The sequence below is a fragment of the Aphelocoma coerulescens genome, chromosome 5 (genome assembly GCF_041296385.1).
Source record: "Aphelocoma coerulescens isolate FSJ_1873_10779 chromosome 5, UR_Acoe_1.0, whole genome shotgun sequence".
Lineage (NCBI taxonomy): Eukaryota > Metazoa > Chordata > Aves > Passeriformes > Corvidae > Aphelocoma > Aphelocoma coerulescens.
Genome location: NC_091019.1, coordinates 64512288 through 64531460, shown reverse-complemented (window position 1 = coordinate 64531460; position 19173 = coordinate 64512288). Strand labels below are relative to the sequence as shown.

Genomic DNA, 19173 nt, shown 5'->3' with positions numbered 1-19173 from the left:
TACAACTTTAAAAAAATTACTGTTAAAGATTTATTGCAATAATACAATAAAATTTAGAAGAAAAAAAAAAAAACCAAAAAACCAAACCAAACCATTTGTGTTTAGTTACATCTTAAGTCCGGAAGTTGCGAGAGAGGGACCGCGAGTTTCCACAGGTGACAAAGCCACCCCTGGGTGTCCCACCCGAGACCCTGCACAGGCACCTGATTTTCGGCACAGGGCTGGCCCCCAAAATCAGGCTCTTCCTTGGCAGCCCAAATTGGCCACCCCAGGTCACTGGTCATGACCAGAAGTCCCGGCCTGAACTGAAATTCCCGTGTTCATGCTACGCAAAATGTTTTGTAAACTCTCAGCTGGCTGCCTTCAAATATCTGTAATTACATATATTCCTGCCCTCCCTCCCCCATCCCCCCAAACAACCTGGAAAACGAATCCTGGTGATTGCACTCAAGGTTTGGACACACACAATTCTTCCTCAGCTACACATGTGCAAAACACTTTTTAAAAAGCCACCACAACCTCGTGTTCTGTTACAAAAAAAACCGTTCCATGAAAAGCCCCACCCTGATGCATCTGAACACCCTCACGGTGCCCTTGTGCACTCTCAGAGTATGACAGGGTTGCAAATAAATTATTGTGGAAAACATGGATAGGAAGTATATGGCTTCTAGAAAAGTTATTGTGTTGGATTTTCTTTCCCTAAGTTCAGTGACAGTGCATGAAGCTGAGTCATGGCCTGACCTTCCGGGGCTCAAAGCACAAAGGCAGCAATGAAAAAGGGACTGAAATGCCTATTAAAAAACAACAACAAAAAGGTATTTAGATGGCGGGGTCCAGTGCAAAATACACGGGGAAGCAGAAGGGGCTGGGCTGTGAGCCCAGTTTCCAATACTGGCGTGTGCTGGTTGCTCAGAGCTGTGAGTGATAAAGTGCCGTGAGCCAACAGAGCCCAAACCCTCAGGCTTGGCCTGGCAGCGGGGCTGGGGGCACTGGCCCCCATCAGACTGCAGCAGTCCAGGGGCCTGGGCTGTTCTCCTAAAACAAACCCAACTCTTAGAGCAGAAGAGTGGCAGCAGTGAGGGTGGTGGTGTCTGACAACGTGCGCGGCGCTCGCGCGGAGTTAAGGGTCTTTGGTTTAAAAAAAAAATAAAGATAAAAAGAAAAATTAAAAGAAACTACTGACAACAGATGCCCAAGCTCAGGGCTAAGGAGAAGCAGCTGCCATGGAGGGGTGGGTGACACAATACTCAGCAGGGCCCCTGGCATGGGGCACAGGGGTGGCACTGCCACACCTGGCTTCCCACCCCTCCTGGGTGGGGACAGAGGCAGCGCTGGCTGGGCTGGAGAGGAACAGAGCTAACCACAAAACACCCCGTGAGGTGGCTGGGGAAGCCAGCCCTGGAGCTGGGATCAGGCAGGGATGTGGCCTCTGTGTCACTCACCACAGCCTTGCTGTGTCCCCACAAGCTGCGGGGCAGTGGCAGAAATCCTCCCTCGAGGAGGAGGGCAGGAGGCTCTGACCTGGGCTGACCCTGTGGGGGAACTGTCCCAGCTCTAAATGTAAACGTTGGAAGCTCTGCTGAGCAAACCACCCGTGAGGGCCCTGTCCTGCAAGGCAGAGGGAGAGGAGGAGCCCTTGCTCACCAAGTCACCTGTCAGCACCCACCCTCCTGGGGTTCCAGGAGGAACCTGAGCCAGTTGCGCCAGGGGAACCAAACCAACTTCTTGGCAGTGAGTAAACAACAAACCTCACCATGAACATAAAATAAAATAGGGTTAAAAACACATGTAGTGTGGAGAGCGTGTGACTTCACCAAACTGGCTTGAAATGAGGTGTTTCTAATGCTAAAAAGTGGCAATGTGGTGTGGTAACTGATGGGCATTATTGCAACAATGCAATTCTGTATCAGCATCGAATGTGGGTCTAGTAAGAGAACGTCCAGTGTTTCTTTGGTGTATGGTAGTAAGAGTACAGAGCCTGTGTGCCTCAGACAGCACAACACAAAACTTCTACACCTACCAGTGGAAACAGCATGAAACAAGCCAGTTTTCTATGGCAAAACTGGGTAAAGACCCACAACCAAATCTAAAACAACAGCAATTTGCTTTGTGAATTCCCTGTCCATGCTAATTGTTTGTATTAAAAATATGGCAACAGAGATTAGAAAACATGTTAAAAATGCATAATTTTCATGTCCTGAATGAAAAAAATTTAGAAATACGCATTTTTGCATTATGCAAGACAGATTTAAAACACACACACACACACACACACAAAGGAAAACCCTGTAAGGAGTTAAGAAAGTGGGAACTGCATTTGCACCACTGTCCAGACTGCGCCCTGAGCAGCCTTCCCTGCGCTCACATCCCGATCCAAACACTCCAAAATCTGTTTCTTCTTCAGAAAGTAGAGCTGGAGGTTGCTGGGTCCTTTTACAATCCTCGATGCAGACAGAACCAAGACACAAAGTGCCCTCACGGAATCCGTCGGGAGCACGGGGCTAATTTACAAAACGGGGCCGTCACAGTCATCTTGGGTAAATAAAAAGGTTTTCTCTGGTTTACAAAACGAAAGTCTGACCTTTCCTTTGTTCCAGGCACTACTTAACCGAATAGGTAAAGGTTGACTACAGCACAGTCGGGGAGAGGTCCCTGGCGCAGCTCCTGTGTGCCCGCTAGCGGTGCCCGGTGTAGGCCTTGAGCCACGAGGTGACCGAGGCGGCAGCGGACGAGATCATCCCGCCCGCGCTGCTGCTGGCGATGGGCTGGGACACCTGGGTGCTCTGGCTCTGCAGCATCTCCACCTGCTGCGAGGGGATGTCACAGAACCTGGGGCTGGGCAGGTTCTCCCAGTCCGTGCCCAGGTCCGTCTCCTCGTCGCTCACGTGCTCGTCGCCGCTCTCGTCCGTCTCGCCCGCCGCGCTGGGGTCCACAAATTCCATGGAGTCTTCCAGGTCAGCGCTGATTTCGAAGGGGCCGGACCTGGGGGTGAGGACACAATGCTGACCCATCAGTCCCTCTGTCCTCTCTGCTGGGGTGAGCCCTGGGTGCCCCACAGCACCCTGTGGGGCATCTGCCATGGGCACAGCAGAGATCAAATGCCCCTGTCTCTATCAGCTGGGCAGAGAAACTGCAGAGGGAACTTTGCGTCACCACGGTCATAACACAAACACTTGGCCAAGGAAGGGACAGGGTTCCAGCCCACAGAGCAGGAACGGTGGGAGAGCAGTTCTGCTCTGGCAGGGGTAGGGAAACACACAACAGAGAAAGCTACTGGTGATAACTCAGGGCTCCAGTGGTGGGAATCTCAGCTTGATGTGGAACAGCTTTAATTTCCAACACCAGCCCTGGCCAGGCTGAGACGGCTCAGCTCTGCTGGGGTGTAGCTACGATTCACAGGTCTGGCACAGCTCACCAGTGAAGACTTCCCACTCTGCCCTGAGCAACACCTCAACCTCTTTCTCACTCTGAGGTTGGCCAGACACTGGAGCAGGCTGCCCAGAGAGGCTGTGTGGTCTCCCCTGGAGACAATCCAAACCCCACCACACAGAATCACAGAATGGGTCACACTGGAAGTCACCACAGTGGCTCATCTGGTCCCACTTCCCTGCTCCAGCAGGGTCAGCACAGAGCACATGGCACAGGATTGTGTCCACATGGCTCTGGAATATTCCCAGTGGTTGAGACTCCACAGCCTCTCTGCTCAGTCTGTTCCAGTGCTCGGTCACTGCACAGGGCAGTTCTTCCTCATGTTCAGGTGGAACTTGTGGGCAGCAGCTCTTGCTCCTTCCTCTGGTGCCATTGCTGGGCCCCATGGAGCAGAGCCTGGTCCATCTCTGAGCCTTCCCTGCAGACACTGAAAGACAGGGCTGAGGGCCCCTCTCAGCTGGACAGCCCCTGCTCCTTCAGCCTTTCCTGGGCAGGGAGATGCTCCAGTCCTGAGCACTGGCTCTGCTCTGAGCAGGGCCATGGGCTGCATCTGCCCAAACCCACCTGGGCTGTGACTCCGAGTTCCCTGCTGCCACTGCCTGGCGGGAGAAGCGATTGCATCCTGCCCCATCCCACTGCTCTGGGCTGCCTGTATTCCACGGAAAAAGGCGGATTCCCCACAGCAAGCAGCGTCCCTGACTGAGCTCACTCCAAGCCACAGAACTGCCCAGTGAACATGAGCAAGAATTTAATGGAATCATGGGATCATTTAGGTTGGAAAAGACACCCAAGATCACCGTGTCCAACCACGAAACACAGTAACCATTTAGCACAAGCAAGAGTTTCTCCAGCCTTAGTGGGAAAAGGAGCCTAAAGCAGTGATTTATCATGGAAAATATTAATGCAGATAATTAAAGTTTGGTAAAATTATAAGCATATGAAAACAGCAGCATATAAAGGAGATTGTCAGGCAACTACAAGCTTAGGTGTCTAAAGGAAAATAAAGAGAGCTGGTTGCTGCAAACTTTGCAGCCAGCTGAGAAATTAAAGGCAAACACTCCTCTTTCATAATCTGGAAAGGAATGGGAGCGCTGCCTCCTGGCAAAGCCTTTTGCTTAACAAGGCAACACAAGAAGGGAGTCACCAGGGCTGAGGCCAGAAGGGACCATGAGATCATCCCAAGTGACCTCCTCTCTAACAAAGGCCACTGCGTCCCACCCGTTCTCCCTGTCCTGAGCCCAGCAACTCCTGCCTGATGACAGCATCCATTCCAGAAACTCATCCAGCCCTGAGAGGATGACAGAAGGAAACAGAATCCCCACCTTCATTCCTGTGGGTAATTAATGTCTCTGTAAAGTGCATGTGCCTCATTTCAAGCAGCTCAGACTCTGCTCCCAGTGGTGTCTGTAAAGCCATTCCAGCCGTCTGTGGGTATTTTATCCAACTCTCCTGTAACCCTTTCTTTTACTATCTGGACCCAGCTGATGGATCTGGAGCTCTGTGACACCTGCACAGGTGCCCACTGTGACCCCTGGACCTTTTAGAGCAGCTGCTTTCCTTTGAGGACACAGCTCTTCATCCTCTGGGTATTTCCAGCACTGTCCTTGTTTTTAGGCAAGCAGCAGCAAGCACAGATTTTTGTCCAAAATCCTTTCCAAAGATGTGGTTCCCCATGTCTCTGGGCTGAATCAGTAGGGATATATCCAGAGAACACAAGGTGAGTGGGAACAGACAGTTCCTCTTAGTGGCACTGCAGGTTTTTGAATGAAACCAGATCTGTACACGAGAACAAAGCAGAAGAGTAGATTTCGGGACATTGCTGTGCTTAAGGAGCGAATAAAGCACCAGGCACATCAAACAAATATTTCCAGACTGTCTTGGGCACAAGTGACTTGTGTCTGGATTATCCCAATGGGGAAATCAGTATTGTTTGCTTTCTTATATTTAACTTGTGAAAAAATAAATAAATTATTAAACCTGGTGCGTGCAGGCCAGAGCTGACGTTCTTTTCATCGTGTTCTAAGCTAAGAGAAGAGTTGTCTTTAATCTTAATTTACATATAAATGAAAATTATTTGAAGGGTCAACTTTGGTCTAGGCAGTTCAGTGACTGGAGTATTTTGAGAAAGGTTGGCCTGGGATTCTTCTCAGGGTTTGTATTACTGGATGCTCTCAGGTATTCGCATGTTGGCAAGGCGTGGGCAGGGTCAGAGTTGGAGCATGGCAAAGCTACCTGGCATTTGTGCTGCTGTTCCCTGGAGGGAAGGAGTTCCTGCTCCTGGGTGTAGGGGAAATAAGTCCATCATCAGCTGCAAAGCCTCCAGCTGAGCCTGCCATAGGCAGAAGCACAACAAACACACGTCTGTGAAATTTGATTTCCTACTCAGGAGCCCCCTTTTTCTGTCCTGTTTTGCCTCCTCCTGGAACTACCCCGATTTCTGTGCTGAGGACTGATCTATAGGCACAGCAGAAGAGAATTTCCCTCGTAAGTAACAAGGCAAAGGCATAAATTCAAAAGGGATCCAGGCACAGGAGAGTTCATATTTTGCTCTTCTTACCTGCCCAAGTTCTCGGTGTCTGGGCTGACCAGGTACATGAGGTTCCTGAGGGTATGCAGGGGGTGCAACAGATCTAAATTTACATGCTGACATGTGGAAAGGAAAAAAAAAAAAACCATAATCAGGTCCTGAAGGAAACCAGCAGGCACAGCTGATATTTAAAAAGCTATTTAAAGATATCAAATGTGCACCCCCCTACCTGAGAGAAGCAGAGGTGAAGGATATTAGCATTCAGCTTCTTCACTGCCCGTGTGAACCTGTGTCTGCTGAGATTCTCTCCACAGAATTCACTGTTAAAACACCACACACACAAATACACAGGAAGCAAAATGCTGTGAAAATCCACTTACTGGAGGCATCAGCATTCCGTGCCCTGGCTTCCTAAAACATCCTGGAATAAAAATCCTCGCAGTGAGCACTTGTTTAAAGTCCACAGCCAGTTTTAGAGTGCTCAGGAGACTAATTTTTCACCTAGCAGGACTGTGAGCCTGTTTTGGGCTCTCCTTGCCCTGGCCTCCCCAGTTTCCACAGGACAGGTGGTGTGAACTGTAGGCAGCTCAAGAGATCCACCAGTGCCAAACTGTTTCAGATCTCCTTTAAAATCCTGCATCATTTCCTGTTCCCAACCTTTTCCTTCTCTGAGCCCTGAACACCCAAATAAAATCAGAGAATCACAGAATGGTTTGGGTTGGAAGGGACCTTCAAGATCCTCTGGCTCCAAGCCCACAGCCATGAAGTGGGAAAAAGCTGAAAGCCTACACAAGTTTTGTGCCCTCACTTTGACAGCCACTATTTTAAAACACCTAAAAGAATCTCAGCAGCACATTTGAGACCCCTGGGAGTCTGACCAGGTCTGCAGCTCCTTCTGTACAGATCCCAGCTGCTCCACACAGACACCAAAATTCTAACAGCACCTTTCATCCAAAATGGGGTTCATGCAATGCACTCCTAGGTGTGTTCCCATGGGGGTTTTATCCCATTGGGAATTACACTGCTGCCATGCCATATTATAGGAGTTTGTCCTACAGCACAGGAGGCAGCAGAGCTGCTCTAGAGCTGCTGGATTGGGCTGGGATTTTGTGAAGCACAAAATTGGGGTCGAATAAAACCAAAAGTGCCATTCATACACTGCCATATTTAATCTCTCTTTTGAGGATGCTGAATATATCAACTAGAAAAGTGTTGTTTTGAACTGTGATGGTTGGGCTTCCTCTCAGGAAGTAAAAAAGAAGGGAGGGACTGTTGACTGTGGTCTAAAATCCTGCCAGCCCTCCCCTCAAACAGCACAAAAATCCACGAGCCACCCATGTTACCAAAAAAGCTGTTGCAATTCATGACTTTGTTCCTCAAACTAAGCTGATTTAAGGTCACTGATTCTCCTGCTGTGTTTTTACTTGCCTGTTGCAGAGCTTCTTGGGAAGATTTACATCAAGTATGAGAGACAAAGTGTTAACGAGCTGAGTTGCATAGCACAATGCAGCACTGATGGTATGAGCAGGGTTATTATGTTCCATATCTGAAAGAAATAAAAACAACATGAAATCCTTGTTTTAAATGAAACCTCGGTGGGTGTGTTAATATGTTCCTGGAGTCTGCTCTGGAATATGTCATTTCTAACTATGGAGCATAGCCTAGCACAGCCTAGCAATCATTTCCAGTGAAATCTGTCAGAAGTTGGAAGAAAATAGTAATTCTTGGAATTCCTGTTAAGATGATGACATGTGAACTGTGTCAAAACTGTGAATAATTAACTTTCTCTATTTCATTGTGCTGTATATCCCAGATGCATAAGCATGCAAAATAAGATTTCACCAGACTCATCATAAAATCACAGACTGGTTTGGGTTGGAAGGGACCCTAAAGACCACCTAGTTCCAACTGGGCAGGGAATCTTCTCCTATAATCCCTATACTGGCATTTATTTCTGGCTCAGGGTGAGAACAAATGGACCAGTCTCCTGCTCCTCAGTGGCACCCAAAGCTTCTGGAGTGTCCCAGCTGCCCAAGATCAGGCCTTTGCCCCTTACCAGGTCCCTGTGTAGTCTTCTTCTCCTCCACCCAGTTGTAGTAAGCTGAGTAGTCCCCGTTGTTGGGGAGGATGATCCAGGGCCCCGTGATGCTGATGCTGGTGTCCCCGTTGTGGTCGTCACACACCCACCTCCCCGACAGGTACGTGGTTCTCCGTGCCTCTGCCAGCTTGCTCACAGTGCTGGAGGTCATGGCATTGTCACTCTCTGAGGACACATCTGCAGGGTCCCTGCAGGACCCCAGAAGGGTTTGAAAAGAAGTGGTTCAAAATAGAATCGAACACGCAGCTGGCAGGCACTGAGCCAGATTTCACTCAGGGCAAAATGGTTGTTGGATTGCTCCTGCAAAACTCCTCATTCCCAAAACTACTTTCATTTTCTCTGGCATTTTAAATTACCTATTATTGTAAAATCCTAGAATGGTTTGGTTTGGAAGGGACCCTAAAGTCCATCTCATTCCAACTTTCCTGCCATGGGCAGGGACACCTTCCACTATCCCAGGCTGCTCCAAGCCCCGTCCAGCCTGGCCTTGAACACTTCCAGGGATGGGGCATCCATATTTTAAGGAAGTTTAACACTGGACACACAGCTCAGATGTCTCAGTGGGGAGATGCAAGAACCTCCAGGTTCAGATTCTTCGATCCTGGACCTTTGTCTTTGGGTGAGAACACAGCTCCCCCTCCTCCTCCCCACAGATCCTAAGGGAGCCAGAGCACATACCTTAGATTGACACAACTCTCTTCTGCATGTCTAAAACCAAGCAAAATGATCCCAAAAGGACAAGCCTGCCATACCTCATGCTTGTCTTCACCTCTTCAATGGGGAAGATGACCGAGGTCAGCTCCAGGATGTGCGACCGACGGAGGTTTGCCAAGTGCTCATACTGGGATTTCAGGTCGTAGGTTTTTTTCTCCACCAGGTCTCCCAGCTTCCTGTTGTGCCTCTGGATCTTCTCCTTCTTCTCCTGATGCCTCTGAGCCCTGCGATAATGCTTCTGGTTCTCCTCTTTAATCCTCAGCAGCCCCTCCGTGTCTGTGAGAACAGCAGATGTTATCCCTTGCAAAAGGAGCTGGGAGGTGCTTGTAAAGAAAAGCTTGAGAAAAGCTTTATTAATATTTATAGAAAACTAGATCTATGGCAGCTTAAAACAGAAAACCCTGCTAAACTATTAACATCTTCCAGCTGCTCAGTGGTACAACTTTTTAATCTCCTCTGAAGATCTTCAAAGAGACTGCAATTGGGATTATTCTTTCCCTATCTTTTACCCAGCTATTTTTGGATTTGGAGCACAAAAGCCAAGATTTCCCACTTTAATTAAACTCCTGAGGTAATCATCCTGACAGAAATAGCCTGACTGTACATGTTTGCATTGTGCTGGCCAAAAAAGCCCTGCCCTGCTTGCAGCCGAAATCAAGTGCAGATAGCATCTTCAGTCACCATTTCTGGCACCTCTGCTGCTGTTAGTGTGGGTTATTTGGGCTTCACTCATGGATGTGCTCTTACAGCACTTGGATCCCAGCAGTGCAGGCTCCTTGTTTCCACAGGGAACACTGGCTATCTCCCTTTCCACTCACAAAATGGGAAATGTGCTCGTTGCTGAAGTGCTGCAACTGCCTGGATTCACTCCACGTGTCAGGCACGCTGAGGCCTGGAAAAATACCCTGCAAGAGCATCTTGAAGCATCCAAGGCTGGGCCTGATGATCTTAAAGTCTTTTGCAACCTCGATGATCCTATGGTCTGCTGATTCTGCTATAAAATACCTGGCTGTGGTAATGCTCCCACAAACATGGTGCTAGAGAGAGTCAGCCACCTCTGTCTTTTAAAAGCTCAGGGAAAGATTTCTTGTGCTCTTCCCAAATACATGTTTAAAACTCTCCATGTGCCCTATTTGAAGTGTGCCTGCCCCTGCAGACACAGATGCTGCTCTCTCTGAACATCAGGAACTATTCCAGTCATCTGATCTGCTGCAATCCATGGTGTGTCTGGTAGCAAAGGAGATCTGGTATGTGGGAGATGCAAAGTCCCAAATTAAAGGAGGTGAGAAGAGCTCCTCCATGCAGGTAAGAACTAATAATCCTCAGGTTTATATAATATAAATAAGTGACCCCTGTTATATTAAATAAATAACCCTTGTTAGAGAAGCAGTAGAAAAATCCACTTTTCTCTGAGCAATACCAAGAATCTCTATGTGCCAGCTGCAAATTCCTTTTCCTTTAAGCAGTCCTGTAACATCAACACAAAATCAATTAACACTTGCATTCATATTCCCAAACTCTCCCTTTGCATAAAGAACAAGAGACAAAGGAGGAGGAAAATGTCCATCTGTTCAATTTTCACATTCATGTTCGACTTGAAAGGCTACTTTTTCAGAGTGAACTCCCTTCCCTGCAGGTCCAACAGCAATTATTTGGGAGCAGGGGAGACACTGAACTCACGTTTCCTTTTCAGCAGTCCCAGTGCACAAACAACTGTCCTGCTCTCTGCACAGCACCTCTGCTTTATGACCCAGTTTATGAGGTGATTAAAAATCTGTCCCCAGGGGTATTTCAGGACACCACTGTGTTCCACACACCTGCACTGCCTGACAAATGCAAGCCCAGGCACACTGATCTCTGCCCAGAGAGCTCTGCCAGGTATTTGCAAGCCTGTCTCCTTGAACTGTTCTGCACAGAAAGAAGGCAAACACACAGATTTTAAAACATTATTTTAAGCACCAATTATTGAGGTCTCCAGGAGAGTCAGCTCCAAAAGCAGGAACCCAGTGTTCTAGAAATCGTTCTTATTTCAGAAAATTTAACTATGCCACATCCAAGAGAAGATAAACAACTTTTTCACACTTTTTATGTGGCCCAAGAGTGACCAAGTTGGTTTCCTGATCTATTTGGCTACTCACAGCTAAAATTCATTTCTGGTTTCTCTCCAAAAGCAACTGAGCTAACAATAGGTTAGTTGGGCAATAGTTAGCTCAGTTTTGAAGTCACATCTAACCAAATTCACTGTGAATCAAGAGAAGTTGCAAAAGTTGCAGACAATAAATTCCACAGAAGAATAGGAAAATGGAGAACTTCACTCCCTGGTTGGTCCTAACACTCTGCCACCTTCAGAGCATTTTGAGAAAAGGTGACTAATCCCTCAAAATCACATTGATTTCCTCTTCTCCTTTCTTCACAGGCTAAAGACAAAAAATGATACTCTCCATAACAATAATCTTCTATCTGCTGAAAAGCTTCTTTTTCTTCAACTTCCTCTTCTCTAAACCAAACATGAATTTTCTTAGCCATTCTTTCTGTTTCATTCCCAATACTCAGACTTTCTTCACGTGATTTGTATCTTTCTTATATTGTTTAAATTGGACACCAGACTTCCACTGCAGCAACAGCAATACCTGGCACAGCAGGATAACTGCTTCCATCTTAAATACAGCACTTACATTAGTTAACCCAGAAAGAGGCCTGAGCCTTTCTGGAGCACCACGAGATTGATCATTTTTATTTAATTTGCAATTCCCTAGATCCTTTCCTGCCAAATCTCACCACCATCCCCCATTCTGGGTTTGTTTCTCTTTACAGCAGCATGTGCCTTGACTTTGTCCTTTTCAGATGATGTTGTCTATTTATCTGCATGATTTTGAATTTGGTCCTGGTCTCCACAGAAGTCACTTCACCATCCAGCCTGGCTTCCTCCATTCCACCCTCTATTCTACTGAGCTATTATGGGAAATACTGAAGAGAACTGGGCCAGGAACTGGCTCCTGCTGAGCTCCACCTGTCTCATCTCCTCAGCTTGACCAGTGCCACCGCTCTTTGAACGCAGCTTTTCTAACCTTCTGTGATGACCTTGCAGGGGTTACACCCAGAGCAAATGTCTTGCTTTGCTCACAAGACAGGTTCAGGCAGTGCCCAAATCCAAGTTATGTGCAGCTTCTGCTTCATCCTCCACTGCACCACTCGTTCCCCAGGCATGGGGTTGATTTGACATGAATATCATAACCATGACATAAATAACAAAACATGAATTTGACATGAGTATCACAACCAAGTGATGCCTATATTTAACCACCTCATCTTCCAGTTACCAGCAAAGTTGCCCCATGTCTGCAACAGGATGCCTGTGTCATCAGTGTGAGGTTCTTCCTTCCTGCACCCTTTGAAAGCAGGTACTGCTTTCAGCTTCCTCAGACATCCTCACTCCCTCATGTGTTCCTGAGTGCTCCACAGACTACTTCAGCTTGTTCCTTGGGTTCCATAAAGCAAAGTAATATGCAGCTGTTTGTTTCCTTTCCTTAGCCTGCAGTCCTCTCATGATGGAAAATTTAACCAGGCTAAGCAGCTGATCACATTTTCTTTGCAGGAAGATGAAGCAAAGGCAGCACTGAATGCTTCAGACTTCTCTGCACTGTTATTTGCTCTCTTTCCTGTTACCTAACACACTTGTCTACTCCTTCACCTTTTCTTTATTATACATTTCCTATTGTTACTATCCATCCTCCTTCTTAATTGAAAATCATTTTGCATCTCAGCCTTTCATTTTTCCCCCCAAGCCTATGCTAATCCTTTATGACTATTCTCAGATTATGCCTCTGCTTCTACTCTCTGTATGACTCCTCTTGAATTTCAGGCCATAAAAATATCCCAGATTCAATCAATATGCTTCTGAATATGCTTCCTCTACTTCCCCTGCATGTAGGTTGTAAGCACAGCTGCACATTCTCTTCTGAAAAATGACCTGGCACATTTAGTGTAAAACAATCTAATGAATTTCAAAAGCTGAGGTTTCTGAATGGAGCAACTCTCCAGCCTACACCATATTTCAGTGACTCTTGCTCAAGTAGGATTTTAGGGTTTTCAGACAGGTGTGGGTTAAAATTCAGCAGTTTCATGAAATCTGTGACAGCTGCAGAGCTGTTTGCTCCTCTTTATCAAGAGGAAGTTATCAGAAACACTACACTGAATAAAGCAATCTCTAGGGACACAGCCAGAGTCACAGGCTGCTAAGCATTTGCTCTTAAAGCTGTTGCAAAACCATCTCCATCCAGCTGAATAATGTCTGCTGTTTGCTAATTAAAACCCAAGCATAAAAAGGCCAAAATCCACTCACCAATTTGCCTTCAACTTGATTTAGGAAGCGACGGTTTGGAAGTTCACCATTTTTTAAAAAACTAATGCTCAAATTCACCTCAACTGATTTTTCACTCTAAGGCACAGGGCGTTTTTCCACATCACAAAAGCAGAGGCATTACTCACGTCTTGTCATTTCATCATTTTCTTTGCAAATGGTCTGTTTCAGCTGCTCAATCCTCATCTTGCAAGACATTATTTTCCACCTCTGAAAAAGAACATTCAGCAACTCTAGGGCACAAATGACTTCAAACACGCTGAACTAATGACTAACAACAAAGCCAGCAGCTTTAGTGCAAAAGTAGCAGGATGCTCTTAAATGGATCAAACAGCTAAACATTTCATACAGCATTTTGTGCACAGAAGAATGCCACAAACAAAACGAGTGCTTAGTATAAAGTCAATCAGTAAAATAAGTTATTGAACAAATATCTAGTGAGAAATGAAAAATTCAGCCAGCTTGGAACACTCTGCTTGCAGAGCCCATTTCAGTTTTGCTCACAACAGGCTCTTTGGGAAAGCAACACAATGCCCTCAAGGTGAACTGTAACTTTACACTATGCGATCTAGGAATTTAGAGAGTTTAAAAACCATGGGACACTTGGAGCAACTCACCAGCTGATCAGTTATTTCTTTCCCTTCCATGGCCTTCAAAACACTAGAGGAAAAAACATGATTGAAAGTTTTATGACTATCTGGACTCTGTCTGTCTCCAGCAACAGTGTGTTAAAGAGACTGTTTCCTTTTATAGATCTCTTAGCTTTTATATCAATTTAATAAATACAACTTACTGTTTTTGGAATTCTCTCTGTTTGGTTTTAAGATGCATCAGCCTTTCTTTCTTGTCTGAAAACCTGGAAGAGATTAAATTCTTTTATTGATATTTTGCACAATTACAGCACTGTAAATTGTCTGAAAAAAGGTAATAAAATTGAAGCTTGGGGATTCTCCAAACCTCAGCTATCTGTCTTCATCTTGGGAAGTAATGGCTAAATGTGTAAAACTCTTGCAGAATTCTAGAGCATGTGTCTCACTGGAATTGCAACAGAACCTCTAAGCTGGAGAAACATCAGAGTGTTGAATTATCAAACTTGTAAGCAAATTATTGCCACTTCTAGATTTATAGCTTAGCAAGAGCAGTATTTTGTGTCTTACAAAAAACATAGAGTACTTTAAAAACCTTCAGTCACTGGAGAAATTAATAGTACTATCTTACATAGTCCATGACCCAAAAGTCTTGCTTCAGCTCTGCTTCACTGGATTCTGGGGTATGGGAACTGCAGAGAACTGACCACAAAGGAATTTTTTTAGGATTCATCATCCTGTGTTTTCACCCTTTGAGTATGCAGAAGCCCCATTCTGCCCCCCTTACTGTTCCACAATTTATTTTCTTTTCCTCAGCAACATGTAGAATTGACAATTTCATCCTAACAGAGCTGTGGTATTTGCAGATGCCCCATCCCTGGAAGTGTTCAAGGCCAGGCAGAATGGGGCACGAAGGTGTCCCTGCCCATGGCAGGTGGTTGGAACTAGATGGTCCTTAAGGTCCCTTCCAACCCAAACCATGTGATTTTATGATTTTACCTTTATTTCAGGGACATCTAAGCTTTATTTAGAAAAAATAGTACACTGAGCCTTGACAGGACGACATCTTGCCCTTCCCTCTGTTACTCTGCAGATTTGATTTCAGGTAAAACTTCAAAATGCTTCACTTTTTTCCTTTGAGTGCTGAAATCTGAAAGCTTGGTGACTACCTCTGGATTCAGAGAGTGTGTAACCACCCTTCCAGATGACATTAGCATTAGAACAACAAAACCACTGGCTGCTGCTTCTGTAGTCAAGCAAAAAGATCTGTTTCCCTTCCAAAGCAAACCAAAACCAAATGCAGTTGCTTGGCATAAAAGCCAGAGGCCACACGTGAACTGGAGGAATGTGGTGCAACTGGAGCCCAGCTGCTCGGCCCAGCGCATCATCCCCTCTTCCTGTGTGTCCTCACCCCAGGAGTCATCATGGAAATGACAAAGGCACTGCATGAGCCTCCTGTTTACCACAGAGCAGTGCACACCTACTGCACCCCGACCTTTGGCTGCCATCAAAAATCCCTTGGCCCAGAAACACAGAGCTCAGCAGTCACACAGTGAGAGCGCTGGGGTAATCTGGCAATTCTTGGTTTCAGAGCTGGATTAATGGGCACAGACTCTGACTGCACAGAATTACCCAATTCCCATCCATCACATCAGCAAAAAGTTGAATGATCTGTTAAAGAATATAGGAATAAATTAAGTCCTGGCTGTGGAGGGAAGACAGAAATATTTGTGAAAGCCTGTAGAAATTACAGCTCACCACGCGCTTCAGCAGCGATGTCAAACAGCTCCTACCAACTTCTCCAGCAGGTTTCTCCTAAGCAAACATTTCCATTTCTTTATATAGCTCTGATTTCAATTGCATTGCATCCTGCAACTCATTTTTCCTTATATATCTTTAGCCTTTCAATTTGGCAAAGAAACAAGACTTGGGATGAATTATTATAGGAACTCCCATAAAATGTAAACTGAGAGGAGAGAACATCTCGAATTACCCATGAAATGTTTCTCTTTCCTCAAGTCTTATCACATTAAGGTGAGATTTTCTGTGGTTACCTGGCTGATTTCCACATGTTCATGATCAGAGAGAAGCAACCAGAGAGAGGGGTTCCTAATCTACAGGAGTTGATTAATGCTGAAGGAGTTGAGGGCACTACACTCACTATAACTCCCTTGCTGCAAAAAGTCACTGTTACTAATCATAACCCACAGCCTGGAGAAATTAGACAGGCTCAGACATCACAATTATATTGTCTTTGGCTTTTGCCATCTGCAGACACACAAAGCAAAGCAATTCAGTAGTCTGGGAAACACACTCTGAGAATTTATGCACATGACAGGCTGGAGGACACTCCCAGGAGGAAGAAGAACCTCTGAGCTGAGACCAACATCAAGATGCCAGCTTGGCTTTTGAATATAGAACACATTACTCATGAAAAGAAGAACGTCAGTGACTGTTTTACTGGAGGACTTCTGGACTACTCATCCTTAATTGTAGCTCTCCTTTAGTAATTAATCTTAACAGCTCCTCAGTCTCTCCCCCTCACAGATATGGGGTGTGATTTTTGCCAGACAGATGAAAAACTTCCAATTTTACTGTAGCTCTTCTAAAACTTAGCACACAAAATAGTCCCAAGAAATCTGGAATAATTAGAACGTGAAATTGTTTGTCTTCGTATAAAGAAAATTCACAAGAAAATTCTAAAAATGAGCCACTGTTGGATACAAGGTGTAATGCTTGGTTTCTTTACATTTAACTAGGAAGATAATGATCCTTTTTCCCCCCCCGTAACACTTCAAAAAGACAAATGGGAGGCCCAAGTGCCCCCAAACACTTCCACATTCTGAATTTCTCATGCCAAGCCATCCAGCAAAGCCCTTGTCATGACACTCCTCCAGCACTGGCTGATCTAAAATTAACCCAGGTACTACTAGAAGGCACAAAATCAACAGATAAATAACGATGGTTGTAAACACCAGCTGAAATGCAGCCAGTGAACTGCACCTGCCCCTGCATGGCTTTGGATTCAGTGGTGCCTGGTCACCATTTAAAACATCTCCCCCTCTCCCAGGGATCACATCACAAGAAATTCAGAGACACCCACAAAGAGCAAACAAAGAAAACAGACCTCTTCCCCAGTCTTACTTTAGTCATTCCAAGTATGAATTAGAAAACTCAAAGAAAATATTTCAGGAACAGCTTAAAAATAATCCCATTATCCTCAAACCCCAAGCTTTTTGTCCCTACACAGAGTGCTCCTGCTGCCATCAAGGATATTCAGGTTGTTCATATTGTGTTATCCATATAGGTGTGCTGTTCCTTTGATTCACTAAAACAAATTTGCCATTTTTAATGAATTGCACTACTGCAATTCATTCATGGGAAAGTTCTGTGCAGCAGGAGAAACAAAGCCTGGGGAAATGGTGTGTGTAGGGAGGCTCCAGGTTGATAAAACAGCAGTGACCCCCAGAGATGGAACCATGATGTCCAGGCAGAGGGGGGAAAAAAGAAAAAAAAATTAGAAAGAGATTTAATTCTTGCAGTTAAAAAACACAGTGTAAATATACAGAAGCTTTTCCAGCCACAGACAAATGGGGCAGTGAAAGCATCTCAGGAGGATGCAGTGATAACTGTCAGACAGAAAAGCTGATCCTGTCTCATGTGAGAAAATAAAGAGGGTTTTCTCTTTCACTGGTGCTTCTGGTACTTTGGCTAAAGCTGCTTCTTTATGACTTCATTTTTCTGATGGGCAGAGACTTCTTAAGCCTTGGTTAATACAGAACAACTCTAACAAAGGCTACAATTGAATTTCTAGAATTAAGCCTGATATTTAGCCAAAAACTTAGGCTACAAAAGACAAGAAAAACACCAAACTTGGTTTATGTTCTAAGCTCCATATCCAATCTTTTCACAGAATCTGCAGAAAACCCCAAGCAGTCTCACACAACTACACGTTTTCCACCTATTTTAGAAAGACTAAATTTAATTTGTGGTTCTACAACACAGTTTTGTATTAAAAAAAAAAAAAAGAGAAAGCCCATCCAGTGGCAGACTAAGGTCTCAGTTCTGCAAACTGACTCACACTGGCTGACAGCCTTTCCCCACTCCCGTGGATGTTGGTGGGTGAAAGGCACCACTGTCCCCTTGTTCCTGGGGACAAAAGGAGCCTTTGGAGTGAGGACACCACCCCCCCACACGCTGCTTGCCACCTTACCAAAATAGCTCCAGGAATCAGTCCCAACTGCTGCTAACGGGACCAAGAACACGGTGCCAGCCAAGAATCACAGCTATTCCAGACATGGCACTGGAAGACTTTTTAAGAATCTGGGATGGACACGCTGTGAACGACAGCGATGGAGGAGCCATCTGAGTCATATCATGAGAAAATTTGTTTATGGGCATAGCACTCATGCAGCCTCCCTCACGGAGAGCCAGGAGCAGGACGGCACATGATTAACTCAAGTGGAGTATTTTTTGTAATCCTAAAGGAAGGGGTGTCCACGTTTATGGCTATACACACAACAAAATGTTTCTTTTCTTTCTTACACACCTTCCCAATTTTGCTTAAGGATTTAGAAAACTACTGTTTCAAGGCGTGTTGCCGAAAATAGGTAACCCACTTGAAATAACTCGCTGCACGGGTCTCTCTTTGTGCCCTGAACTGTCTGGAGCTTCTGTGGCCGCATCGACACGGGCACATCTGCTGAGAGCTGTACCTGACTGAGCGAAAGCCAGGGTGATTTCTTAATTATTATTAAAACCATTACTATTTCAAGGCTCGTACCTCATCCTGCCGTGTCCGCCCCCAGCCCCAGCGTGGGCCCGGCGGCCCCCGGAGCGTTCCCCCGCCCAAACCCTGAGCCCCCCGAGCCCCGTTCGCCTCCCCCGACCCCCGGGACAGCGGGGAAGGGGCACAACCCGGGCCCCCATCCCCCTGCCCCGAGGCACAGCCCTAAGGCCCCCGAGGCGAGGCGACCCGCGGCAGAGCAGAGAGAGGCCGTCCCGTTCCCCTCAGCGCCGCCGGTACCTCTCGGAGTCGCGCCCATCGAAGAAGACGAAGTCGCCGCTCTGGACGCACTTGGCGCAGGTGAGGCGGCGGCGCGTGGTGTTGCAGAGCGGGCACCGCTCCACCGCCACGTAGAGACCCTCGGCGTCCTCCTCGGCGCCCCGCAGAGCCCCGGGCCCGGCCCCGGCCGCGGCCCCACTGCCCCCGCCCGGCCCCACGGGCTGCGGCCGGCGGCCGCTGGGAGCCGCCATGTTGGGCGCCGCGGTCACGTGGAACGCCGTTGGCGGGCAGGGCATTGTGGGAAGGGGCGCTGAGGCGGCGGGCAGGAGCGGGGGCGGGTGCGGGACGCGCCGCGCTCCGCCGGGAAAATCCTTATTTTAATCTAAACCGCGTCCTTTTCCTTCTGTAGAAGGACGGGGATTACCCCTGCCCTGCTCCCAGAGCGACGTGGGT

General features: G+C 46.6%; 1 protein-coding gene across 1 annotated transcript; it reads right to left on the bottom strand.

Moving 5' to 3' along the window:
* Positions 1–18972, bottom strand: ATG14 (autophagy related 14). Its single transcript, XM_069018595.1, has 10 exons — positions 18742–18972; positions 13922–13984; positions 13746–13788; positions 13257–13338; positions 8807–9044; positions 8013–8242; positions 7385–7502; positions 6186–6276; positions 5987–6072; positions 1–2982 (listed from the first exon to the last, which is right to left on the bottom strand). Exons 1-10 carry the CDS (start codon positions 18969–18971, stop codon positions 2676–2678), a joined length of 1488 nt encoding a protein of 495 aa, XP_068874696.1. The 5' UTR covers position 18972; the 3' UTR covers positions 1–2675.
* Positions 18973–19173: the final 201 nt, after the last annotated feature.

What these genes read in the sequence shown, in the direction of transcription:
- ATG14 (XM_069018595.1), bottom strand. Translation starts at nt 18,971, where the DNA reads ATGGCGGCTCCCAGCGGCCGCCGGCCGCAGCCCGTGGGGCCGGGCGGG. An exon ending in AAATGATGAAATGACAAGAC is followed by an intron (nt 9,045 to 13,256) that starts GTGAGTAATGCC and finishes CTGTTCTCACAG; the next exon opens with ACACGGAGGGGCTGCTGAGG. An exon ending in GAAGACTACACAGGGACCTG is followed by an intron (nt 7,503 to 8,012) that starts GTAAGGGGCAAA and finishes TATTTCTTTCAG; the next exon opens with ATATGGAACATAATAACCCT.